Source organism: Lepidochelys olivacea, assembly GCF_965140295.1.
Source record: "Lepidochelys olivacea isolate rLepOli2 genome assembly, chromosome: 10".
Classification (NCBI taxonomy): domain Eukaryota; kingdom Metazoa; phylum Chordata; order Testudines; family Cheloniidae; genus Lepidochelys; species Lepidochelys olivacea.
In genome coordinates this window covers 36148514-36160958 of record NC_140420.1, presented here as the reverse complement: position 1 = coordinate 36160958, position 12445 = coordinate 36148514, and the positions used below count along the sequence as shown (strand labels likewise).

At 55.1% G+C, this 12445-nt stretch overlaps 1 protein-coding gene across 1 annotated transcript; it reads right to left on the bottom strand.

Annotated features, from left to right (window-relative positions):
- Nucleotides 1–2545: 2545 nt before the first annotated feature.
- Nucleotides 2546–9580, bottom strand: WFIKKN1 (WAP, follistatin/kazal, immunoglobulin, kunitz and netrin domain containing 1). The gene is made up of 2 exons (XM_084642120.1): nt 8815–9580; nt 2546–4387 (listed from the first exon to the last, which is right to left on the bottom strand). Exons 1-2 carry the CDS (start codon nt 9061–9063, stop codon nt 2894–2896), a joined length of 1743 nt encoding a protein of 580 aa, XP_084498246.1. The 5' UTR covers nt 9064–9580; the 3' UTR covers nt 2546–2893.
- Between the last annotated feature and the right edge of the window lie 2865 nt (nt 9581–12445).

Below are 12445 nucleotides of genomic sequence, written 5' to 3'. Positions count from 1 at the left end.
TCTGCATGAGGTTGGCTGGAGTGTGTGTTGCTGCAGCCCTGGTCTAACCTGGGGCTTTGTTTTTGCGGGGGGTGTCCCCTAGCTGCAGGCCACCCCCTGCCATGGCATGGCAAGTGTTCAGGGAGTGTAGCCACCCCTCCCCCCGGGGGGGGCAGGCAAAGCATTTCACTCAATTAGCCTGGCCCCCAGCCAACCTGAGGCTTACTCAAGGCCCCTGGGGTGGGAGAGAGGGGACACTGTGGCCGCTCAGAGATCATGCAGGGAGTCTCCACCATTGGCTGGCACTGCCTGGAGGTAAGAGGGGGGGGATGTGGATTTTCTGGACATGCAGCAATGTTGGGGGACATCTTGGGGGTAGAGGGAGCTGGCTGCAGGCAGGGCTTCACCCCCGCTCCAGCCTGGCATCACCCCCTGTGCCCTAGTGTGGGTTTCCTGTTCTTCTGTGCAGCAGGCAGTGCGCTGTGGAAGATTATTAGCAGCTGGTGCTGTGCTGTGATCAAAGGCAGCAGGGCTGTGAGCACTGAGGGGAGCTCCAGTCACCCTCCTGGGCACTGCCTCCAGGGGACCCCAGTATGGAAGGGGGAACAAGGCCATTGCTGAGGGAGAGCAGCTAATGCAGAAGGTTCTGTCCACAGGCCATGGGTGTGAACATGCCTGGGTTGGTGCAGGGCAGCTGGCTTCTTGGGCGAGTCTGAAAGCTGCCTTATAGCCCAGCTTGGGAGCACAGGCCAAGCTGTGCTAGGGCAGCTTTATTCTTCCAGCAGCCTTGTGCTGAACTGCTGGCTACTATGGGGCTCAGCAGCCTGCTGCCTTGAGTCTGGGTCAAGCCTGGCCTAGAGCAGTAGCAATTGAAATGAGGCTCCCTCATGCTTTGAGGGTTCCTGGCTAGTGTGGCTCCATCCCAGGGCCAGTGGCGACATAGCCCCAAATAGTCCCAGCAGCAGGGACTGAAGGAGGCTTTCCCCTAACTGCCAGAGGGTTCAGTTGTGTTGCTGAAGGGGAAATTTTGCCCTCTGCTGTACCTAAAGTTAAAGAGAGCCTGCCACATGTGGGGGATAATGGAGGCAGTGTGGCCTAGTACATACAGCAATGGTCTGGGACTCGGGGACAATTGGGCAACTCACTTCACTGCCCTGTGCCTCAGTTTCCCCACCTGTAAAAGGGGGGTAATGATACAGACCTTGGGAAGGTGCTGAGATCGATGCCTGGAATGTTCTACAGGGGTGCGAGGTTGTGTTATTGCACCTGGACCTGGCCCACCTTGCAGCAGAAGCCTCCTGTTCTCGCCGTGTGGCTCTGCGCCAAAGGGCCTTTGCCACCGTCTCATTCTGGCAGTTCTCCACAGCCAGGCCAGTTGATGTTCACCCCATGGCCTCACTGTTTCTATACCAAAGGGGGTGGACCTGGAGCTCTGCCCAGAGCAATGCTTCCCCCAGCCTGATCTGTATAAAGACACCTCCCCTTGCAGAGGCAGGAAAAGGGGGAGGGTGATCTGCCTCTCCCAGCAATGGGGCCAGGCCCCAGTAAATTACACTTCAGAGTAGTACCATGGGGCTGGAGTAGTTGGCCTCATGGAGCTCATGCCATAGCATCCACGGGCTGGACTGGTCTGGCCGCTGCCTAAAAAATCTCAGCACCCTTGGCTGGGAGGGGGCTAACGCCTCTCTGTTCCCCCGCCCCGTGACCCCCTTTTCCCCAGTTCCCTGGAGAGCTCTGCGAGTGGCTGGGGACTAACACTCACAGTTTGGTGGGGGTGGTGCTGATTTTTTGATCCCTTTTTCTCTGGCACTCGGGAACTTTGAGCCTTTCTCCCAGGGCCTGGTTTCTGGGAGAGTGGGACCGGGACTTTCCAGCCTTCTCTTGCTGCAGCAAGCAAATGCTCCCTGCCCAAGCCAGGACCCAGGCAATGTGCTTGCTGTGTCTTCACGCTGCCCAGTGCCATGCACACAAGGGGTGTTGTATGCACAACCCCAGACCCAGGCTAGATAGGCTTGAGTGCCCCCTACTGGCACCTTTACATGGGTGATCTAGATGCAACTGTCTGGCCTGTAGTGAGCACTCCCAGCCCAGGGGGCCGGCAGATCCCAGGCCAGGTGTGCTCCAGGGGCAGGGCCCATCCCCACACAGAGCAAGTTTAGGTTACTTTGGCCCCTCAGGCAGGGCTGCAAGGGGAGGGGCAGGCAGCGGGAGTGCCTCAGCAAAGGGCTTTCTGCACTTGCAGCCCTGGGGCTTTCTTTAGCACCAGGGGGCTCCCCTGCCAGCCCTTTCAGGCCAGGGAGGAGACCCCCTGCTTAGGAGCAAGCCAGAGCCTGCATGGCCTCCCTCTGGTCTCTCTGCAGTGTGCTGCTGCCCAGCAAGAGGGCAGAGAGCAGGGCAAGACACACCCCTGCCCCCTGACAGTTCATCCAGGGTAGCTCCCACCCTGGCCCCACAGAAGCCCAGGGGGGATTTGATGATTTAGCCTAGTCCAAGTGCAGCGCCCATCCCGGCCTCTTGACAACTGTGCCTCGTGATTGTTCTGAACACGGGAAAGTCAGCAGCCACCTCCCCGCTGGGTCATGCTTTTATTGGTATAGTCTGGCCTCAGAAGGGTACATGGGGCGAGATGTGTGGAAAGATAAATTACAGTTAGACAGACAGACATAGGTAGGTCCGGGTAGAATCAGGCTTGTCGCCACCACAGCCTAGGAATTAAACCAACTGATTACACTCAGAAAAACTGGGCTGTGGAGGTGGCCATGGGGTTCTGGGTGGGACCCAAGCGGGGAGGGTTTGGGGAGCAGGCAGCTCCCCCAGGGATTGCCCCTGGGTGGCTCATAGCCATGACTGGCTTGAGAGAGGATGGAAGGGACTATCTATTTAGCCTGACTCTCCCCTTCCTTGGGCTGTGCCTCTAGTCCTGGAACCTGTTGAGGAGCTCACAGGTTTTCTTCTCAATGAGCTCATAGATCTTCTTCACCCGCTTGTCGTTGGCAGCTCGGACGTAGCTGTTGGGGTCCAGCATGGCCATGCCATCATGCACCTCCCCCATGATAATGAGGGGCCCATCCTCCGTGGTCATGTTGGGGCAGGGGCAACTCCAGTCCATGTCGCTCAAGGTGACCTCCAGGTACTTAATATTGAAGAACTTGAGGCCCATCTTCTCGTCCTTGAGGATGTCCTCGAGGGCGAAGCGGGCAATGCCTGAGTCCTGGTCCTCAATGATCTCCATGAGCCGGCCCACAATGGCAAAATCGCTGCGGCACAGGCTCAGCACCATCTTGCTCTTGAGCCGGCAGGCCTTGCACTGCAGGGTCTTGGGGAAGGGGCAGGCATCCTCACAGGTCTCCTTGCTCTCAAAGTTGTTGTCATTGCCCTCGCAGCCACCGTAGACGAAGGAGTGGCACTGCTTCATCAGGTGATTGTAGGCCCAGCGGGCCTCCCAGTTCTTGCAAGGCCCCTGCACCATGGGCAGGGTGCACATATTGATGGCCCTGCTGACGCAGGCCGAGCGGCACGCCTCGTACGTCTCAAAGTGGTTCTGGTTGGCACCGCAACCGCCGTAGTGGAAGGTGGCGCACGAGCCCTTCTTGGGATCAAAATGCCAGCGCACCTGCTGAGCCTCGCATTCCCTCTTGTCAGGCTCCTTCAGACACTCGGTGGCTGGGACCTGCTGGGTGCTGGGTGCCCTGGACTCCCCCCCGGAGGGCTCTCTCTTGATGATGGAGAGGGGGAAGTCGGCCCGGAGGAGGCCAGCGGAGTTCCTGGCTGTGCAGGTGTAGATGCCGGCGTCCTCTGGCTGGGCGTTGTAGATGACCAGCTGGCCGATATTCGTGACCACCACGTTGCCATACATCTGGTCAGGCCGCATGATGAAGTTCTCCTGGTGGTCGCTCTGCTTCTCCCAGGTGATGTCCGGCCGGGGCCGCCCACTCACGTCGCAATGGAAGCTGACAGTGCCACCCACGTAGACCGATTGGTGGAAGGGGTTGTTGTAGAGGGCTGGGGGGATGGGCACCTCAGCAGCAGCCCCGGGCGTGGGGTGAGCCGTGGTCTCCAGCGGCACCGGGCTGGTGTTTGGCCAGGTGAAGATGTACTTGCACGGCACCACGCTGAGGCTGATGCCCCGGATACAGGCCTCCGCGTCCATGTAGCACTTGTTGTAGTACGTGAGCCCGTCTGAGGCGCATGTGAAGTTGGGCTCCTTCTCACACCTGTCCTTGCACTTGCAGATGGGCTGCCCGTCCCAGATGTCGCAGTCTGAGCCCTGCTGGGTGCACACAAAGCTCTCACACGAGGCCTCCTGCCCCAGCTCCAGAGACGAGACGCTGCCGTCAGCATAGCGGGCAGCCACGCAGCTCCGCAGGCCACAGACATTGGTGCAGCACTTCTCAAAGCCTTCACAGTCCTGAGGAGAGCAATCACCAGCAGGCTTAAAACCAGCATCCTCACTGCCATTAACACCCAACCTTTATACCCTTACATTAGCTGCCTCTCAACCACTTCCACCCACAACTGGAATGCAGCCACCTCTGGGGCGGCATGTTGGCAGCTATTTAACAGCACACAGCAATACTACGCTACAAAGATTCTGCATCCATTGGAAACTGCAGGGAGATTTAGGAATAGAATTTCAGCAGGAAACACCTCTGCTTCTTAAGGAAAGCCCCAGAGGAACATGTAGGCCCTCAGTCTTGCATTTCACTGGGCCACTGGAAGATCAAGGCACTGAAGGAGCACTCAAGGAAGACAGGGCCATTGCAGAGAAACTAAATGAATTTTTTGCATTGGCCTTCACTGCAGAAGATATGGGGGAGATCCACAGGCAAGCCATTCTTTTCAGGTGACAAATCTGAGGAACTGTCCCAGATTGAGATATTAGTAGAGGAGATTTTGAAACGAATGGGTAAATTAAGCACTAGTAAGTCGGCAGGACCAAATGGATTTCACCCAAGAGTTCTAAAAACTCAAATATGAAATTGCAGAACTAGTAACTGTGGTATGTAACCTATCCCTTAAATCAACCTCTGTACCAGGTGACTAGAGGATAGCTAATGCAATACTTATTTTTGAAAACGGCTTCAGAGGTGATCCTGGCAATTACGGGCTGATAAGCCTAACTTCAGCACCAAGCAAATTGGGTGAAGCTATAGTAAAGAACAGAATTCTCAGACACAGAGATGAACACAACATTCTGGGGAAGAGTCAACATGGCTTTTGTAAAGGGAAATCGTGCCTCACCAATCTATTAGAATTCTTTGAGGGAGTCAACAAGCATGTGGACAAGGGTGATCCAGTCAACAGAGTACGTGGACTTTCAGAAAGCCTTTGACAAGCTCCCTCACCAAAGGCTCATAAGCAAATTAATCAATCATGGGATAAGAGGGATCAGTCTAATGGATCAGTATCTGGTTAACTGATAGGAAACGAAGAGTAGGCAGAAATGATCAGTTTTCACAATGGAGAGAGTAAGTAGTGGGGTCCTCCCCGGATCTGTACTGGGACCAGTGTTGTTCAACATATTCATATATAATCTGGAAAAGGGGCTTAACAGTGAGATGGCAAAGTTTGCAGATGATACAAAATCACTCAAGTTAAATCCAAAGCCGACTGCAAAGAGTTACAAAGAGATCTCATAAAACTGGGTGGCTGGCTGACAAAATGGCAGATGAAATTCAATGTTGGTAAGTGCAGAGTAATGCATTTTGGAAAAAACTGATCCCAACTATACATACAAAATGATGGGGTCTAAATTAGCTGTTACTACTCAAGAAAGGTCTTGGAGTCATTGTGGACGGTTCTCTGAAAACATCCACTCAGTGTGCAGCAGCCATCAAAATAGATAGACCGTGAGGAATCATTAGGAAAGTGATAGATAATGAGATAGAAAATATAATGCTGCTATATAAATCCATAATATTCCCACATCTTGAATACTGCGTGCAGTTCTGGTTGCCCCGTCTCAAAAAAGATCTATTTGAATTGGACAAGGTGCACAGAAGGGCAACAAAAATGACTAATGGTATGAAGCAGCTTCCGTACGAGGAGAGATTAAAAAGACTGGGACTGTTCAGCTTAGAAAAGAGACAACGAAGAGGGGGGATGTGAGAGAGGGCTATAAAATCATGACTGGTGTAGAGAACGCAAACAGGGAAGTGTTATTTACCCCTTCACGTAAGGCAAGACCTAGGGGGTCCCGTGATTAAATGAATAGGCAGCAGGTTTAAAACAAACCTAAGGAAATACTTCACACAATGCAAGTCAACCTGTGGAACTCATTGCTGGCAGATGTTGCAAAGACCAAAACTATAACTGGGCTCAAAAAAGAGCTAGATAAGTTCCTGGAGGACCGGCCCATCAATGGCTATTCGCCAAGATGGTCAGGGATGCAACCCCATGCTCTGAGTGTCCCTTGCCTCTGTCTGCCAGAAACTGGGAGTGGAGGACGGGATGGATCTCTCAATAATTGCTCTGTTCTGTTCATTCCCTCTGAAGCATCTGGCACTGGCCACTGTCGGAAGGTACAAATCTGGGCTAGATTCACCATTTGTCTAACCCAGTCTGGCAGTTATTATTAACTGTAATAACTGTCTCCTTTGTGCTCTCCTAGCACCTCCCCTCCATGCAGCTCAGTGCACACTAGAAACATTCATGACCTCAGCCTCGTGGTTCCATGGGACCATTCTCCCTATTTTACAGATGGGGGGAAATGTAGGCACAGGTGGCAGAGTGCTTTGCCCAGGGGGCACGGTGAGCCAATGGCTGAGCTGGGACTGGAGTCCTCAGTCCTCCAGGCTTCATCATATTCATGAGGCGTGTTCCACAGTGGTTTTCAGCCCTATGGCTTCAGACACACACTCCCTGTCCCAAGGCGCTAACAGCCTTTAGTCACAGGCTCCGCCTGTCTGACACCCAGCCAAGCTTCGTGGAGCACCCCAGAAGTCAGGATTCTATCCCTGCCCACTGTGAGGCGCTATAACTAGGGCCAGTGGGAGAGAACAATGGGAACACGCCTGTAACGTCTGTTGAACCTCACAGGCCTGGGGCAGCTAGGTTTGCAGGTATGCCCCACCCCCAGCTCCCATTGGCCAGGTCCCAACCAATGGGAGTGTGGAGTTTGTGCTAGAGGCAGTGAGCAGAGCCCTGTGGGCCCCCCACCTAGGAGCCAGACCCGCTGGCTGCTTTCAGAACCACTGACCGGACTTCTAATGGCCCAGTCGGCAGTGCTGACCAGAGCCGCCAGGGTCCCTTTTCGACTGGACACCTGACAACCCTACGGGCAGCCCTGGGGAGGGACAGAGTGGGGAGTGAGGGCCTAAAAAAATACAGCCTGGGCCTAGCTGCAGCCCCCTGAAACGCCTGCTCTTTATGCCTGCGGGAGGGTGGACTGGGCACCTGGCAGCATTTGGAAGTTACTGTTTTGCAGGGAGCCGCTGGGCAGAGCCTAGTGAGGCTGTTTCCACCCTGCTCTGCAAACCAGTGCCGCCTCCCAGCACCAGTCACCCCATGGGGCACTGGGGCACATGGCTGGTTGCTGGCAGCACTGTCCCCCTGGAGCTGGCAGTGAGTACAATACCTGTCGCACAGGGTCCATGGGCAGAATGCCAGCTTGCTCCCCCTTCCCTCTGATGCAGGTGAAACAGGGCCCCCTTATGTGCACCAGGATCTGGGGGCCCTGCCCCTTCTGGGGGGTCTGAGCCCCTCTCCCTGCTGCCCCATGTGGGAGCCAGGATCTGGGGGGAGCCTGCCCTGCTGGGGGGTCTGAATCAGACAGACAAAGGGTGGGCAAAGAAGCAGAGGCACAAAAAGAGGATGTGACTCACCCACGGTCACCCCATAGGTCAGTGGCGGAGCTGGGAATAGAAACCAGCTCTCGTAGTTCAGCGCCCTAACCACTAGGTTACACTGCCTCTCCACTGCAAGCCTCATTGATCCCACAGCATACGGCACTCCAGGGACTGCAACCGGCACCCACGTGACACAAAACGAACACCAGCCCAAATACAGTTTAGAGCCTCCCAGGCCAGAGGAGACCACTGGATCATCTAGATTGACTTGGGGATTTTTTCCATGGGCTCTAGCACTGTGAGTGAGAGTCATGCAACCAGGCCATCTGTGGGCCCTGCCTTATGTCTAAAGCATGAGGACAAGCCCTGCTGGCTGGCTGGTCCAGGCTGCTTTGCCTACACAATCACATCCACACCTTTTGGCCCTTGAGAATTTTGCCCTCAAACCCCGCCTGATCTGCAGGTGGCTCCTGGCTATTTATTTTCACTGGCCCAGACCTGCTGGGGCTCCCTGGTTTGACGGATTCATTGTCAGGCCCTTGTTAAAGCATTCCCCCCCCCACCCCACCCCCACCCCCGAAGGAGGCGTTGGCTGCGCCTTTCAAGGAGAGGAGTCCTGGCCTGCCTTGCTCAGCCTGCCCAGTCTCCCAAAACAGTCAGTGGGATGAAACAGCCACAATGCCTCCCCCACCCCTGAGAACTGCAGCAAGCAAATAAAAACCTGCCTGGCATCTGCCTGGACTGGCTGAAATCTCACGCCCCAGGAGCCTGGGGATGGGTAAGGCTGCAGAACAGGCCCTTGGCTCCTCGGTGTCCGGCAGGATGTCACCGCAAGCCAGTAGGTGTGCACAAACTTGCCCCCCAGCCCAGGTGTTAATGCAGGGGGTGGGGGGTGGAGGTGGGGCGCAATGAATAATCCCTCAGGACTTGTAACCCTGGGTGCTTGTGCAGCATCTTACACCAGAGGATCAGTGAGCCCGTTGGCCAGGCCTGGACCCCTGAGTGCCAGGGTCACGGTTTGAGCCTGGAGAGGGGAGGCAGCTCTCACCTGGTCAGTGTGGCACTCCCGTTCGCAGGTGCTCTGGGCATCCACCCACAGGTTGGGGTTCAGTTGGTTGGGGCACACCCCCAGATGACTCATTCGGATTGGCTGCAGGCTGGCGCTCTCCGCCAGGACAGGCAGTAGAGACAGGAGCAGAGTGGCCAGCATGGGGTCGGGCTGACCTGCCTCCCGGAGCTGGAGCTCCCCTTTTTTCCTCTTTAATTCCCTTCCTCCAATGAAGCAACAGGAAGGCATCGATTCACGCCAGGCTCCCTCTCCCAGCCAGGAGGGCTCTTCACCTGGCACAGCTCCTGACACAAAAAGAATCACATCCAAAAAGCAACCGGGCACGTGCAGAACCCGGAACTCTGGCTCTGCTGTGCCCAGGGCAAGCTCCGCATGGGCTCTCCAGAGATGACGCCCGACGCACGGTCCTTTTCAGGGGCTGCTCGCTGGCTGCCGAGCCCCCCAAGGCCCTTTAAAGGTCATCTCCCAGCAAAGGATTTCTGAGAGCTCCCAGGGCGCGTGCCTCCGGGGGAGGGGGACCGTTAGAAGAGGAGATTCATGCAAAGAAAGGGGAGAATGGATCCGTCCAGGAGGTTCCCAGATCCCCCCTGACTTCATCCAGCTGGTTTCCCAAGGCGTTAGTTAAACCCCAGCCTCAATGGGTGTTTGGTTCGCAGCCAGGGCTTGAAGCGTGGCTTTAGCCCTCTTGAGTGTGTGGAGCAGTGGAGTATCCCACCGAGTGGCTGTGAGCCTGGTCTGGGGTGTGCCTGTGTGTGTCTGTGGTGAGGGGAGGGGAGGGGAGGGGAGGGGAGGGAGGCAGGCATGTAACCTGAGTCCACTCCTCTCTCACGGATGCGTCTGGGTGTTTGGAATGGAAAAGCCGCTGACCTCAGACTCTAACCCTGTCTGAGCTGATCGACTGGGCAAACAGTGGGAGAACATCAAAGGGCCTGTGGAGCCTCCAAAGAGCGAGAGGGAAAGGGGGGGAACCTCCGCTAGGGAGTGAATTCTTACGGGATGAGAAAATCGCCCCAGCACGTTGCCCATTTGGAGTGTGATTGACCATTCCAGGCCCAGTAGCAAGAGACAAGCACAGACCTTTCACCAGGTGCCTGGCCAGTTTGCTGAGCTGTTCCCCCTGCTTCCTTTTCATTGGAAAGCTGTTTCCAGGGGCCCAGGGCTGGAGTGGTGCTCTCTGGGCTCTGTTTCGAAGGGCTGCCAGATACCGTGGTGATGGGCACCATATGAGAACCCGAACTCAGGAAGTGGGCTCCAGCAACTAACACTGTGTTTTGGTGGGGCCCAACTTGTGTCAGTGAGGGTGGCCCAACAGACATTCGAGTGACTGCCGCTGCCAGGGCAATTCACGGGCGATGACTTTGCTGAGCGACGACCCAGCTGAGTTGCTCTGAAGGGCAGGGGGAGTTGCTCAGGGACAGGCTCTGTGCTTAGCCATGGCTGCGGTAGCAAGACAGTGCACAATGCCTGCTCGCCAAGGGGCTGCAGTGCATTGTTACGCTGCTAATCCTGAGGCCATTCACAGCCAGCTCAGGGGCTGCACTGAAGGCTCGGGAGCTTCAGCCTTTGGACACATCAGGACTGACCCAGTCCTGCGACAGAGGCAGGCCCGTTTGCTACCTTGGCCCCTGTTGTGTGACTGGAGCCAGGAAATAGACAGTCCCCCACACATCACATGTACCATCCACCACCCCATGCAGCACACTAGGAAATGACAACCATACCTAGGGGGAAATCCTAGACTGATGTCTATTGGAGTTTGGCATTGACTTGCTGGGGGCCCAGCTTACATGGTTTTCCACCCACAGATCTGCCAGCCCATCGCAGAGGGGCCAGCACTGTTATCCCCACTGGGAAACAGGAGCCTTAGGGAGGTCAAGCGATGCTAGGGGCAGCTGACCAAGGCCTCCTATAGTACACAGCGAGGCAGAATTTCAAGCCTTCCTAGCCAAAGGGGAAGCTGCGATACCTGGAGCTTTGTTCATCTGGTCCCTGTTGTCCTAAGCTGGCAAGCCAAGGAGCTGGAGTGTGAGGGCTGCACTCAGATCTGGAGAGGAGGGACTGTGTATCTCTAATGGAGAAACCCAGCCAAAATGGCATGTGCTGTGTCCAATACGCCCATCTTCCTCCCAGCACATGCACACCTGCTACTAGGGGCTGCATCCTTGAGACACGGGAACAACATGTGACTGCCTCTGGTCAAGCCTTTGCTGGATCTAATGGTCGTAAGGAGCAGCCGATGACCAGGCTTCCAGAGGCATGATGAAGACTAGCTCACTGCCCGAGAGATGGCTTGGCTCAAAGGATCAGCACCTTGGAATCTCTTTACTGAGACCAGTGTGATCAGCACCTGGATGGATGCCAACAATGCCAATGGAGAAGGAGAAGGTGGTGACATGGTAGTGGACTGAGGATGGGTTTGGGAACCAGAGATTCCTGATTTACTTTCCCCAGCTCTACTCTGGACTCCCCAGGTGATCCTGAGCAGTCACTGCCCATCTCTGGGCCTCAGTTTCCCCATCCATAAAACAAAGCTAACGATCCTGATCTCCCCCCAGGAGAGCTATGAAGACTCGTTCATGTTTGCACAGCCCCTCCTGGTTATAAAGGGCTAAGTGCCATTGTTATTACTCTAGACGAACAGCCCAGCCCTGACGACAGCTGCAGCCCATGCAGAAGGGATGGATTTGGAAAGCATGCCTGGGGGTTTAAGGCAGAAGCCTTTACAATACTGTAATAAATTCACAGCCCCTGGGATGCCTCACAGTTGTTGCTATAGGGCACACTCTGGTCAATCACAGCACTACACAACAGCAGCAGGGCTAGGACTCAGCTCCTCCATCCGCAAAAGTGCAGGCACCTACCACTTGAGCTAAAGGACAATAGTCAGCATAGGGCTCATGACATACAGTGGAGCTATGCTGACCCCATCCAGTAGAGGGCAGTGGTAACACATACTTACTAACCAGTTTACTACTGTACAACAGAGTGTAAGGGCGTTAGATCCAGCATTTAGCTGTGACCCTGTCCATCATTGGTACTAATACAGCCCTTCTGACCATAGTATCTGAGCACAATCTGTGGTGTATTTATCCTCACCCACGCTGGGAGGTGTGGCAGGGCTCTTGTATCCATTGTACAGCTGGGACAGAGAGATGTCAAGGCCTCCTCTACGTTGGGAAATTGACCAGCAGCTATTGTGGAATTAAAGTCACTTGTATTCTGGAATTGAGCCAAGTGGCCATAATGGGATTAAATGGGTTCCCAGAGTACTGCGGGCTGGAGCCGTGCTCTCCTCCCCCCGTCCCTTACTGCCCGTTTTGTGATGCAGCAGAATGAAGCAGTGAGTTCCCCGCCTGCAGTCCTGGGAAGAGAGAGTTTGTTTTTGTTGCATTGAGGGGTCCCTTTACAATAGTCATTATTGCAGAAGAGCTTATTCGGGTCGATTTCCCCTTGCACATAAGGCCCAAGGCCACCCAAGTCTCCCAAATCTTAGGCTAGTGCACTAACCACTGCTCTGTCCTTCCTCTTGGGGAGGCCTGCCACCTGATTGCAGCTGAAGTTTCCAAATACCAGTGACCTCCTCTGCCCAGAAATACACAAGCAATCATTT

Coding starts and splice junctions, on each gene's coding strand:
- WFIKKN1 (XM_084642120.1), bottom strand. CDS start 9,063: ATGCCTTCCTGTTGCTTCATTGGAGGAAGGGAATTAAAGAGGAAAAAA. Junction 4,388..8,814: donor GGGAGTGCCACACTGACCAG/GTGAGAGCTGCC, acceptor TGCTCTCCTCAG/GACTGTGAAGGCTTTGAGAA.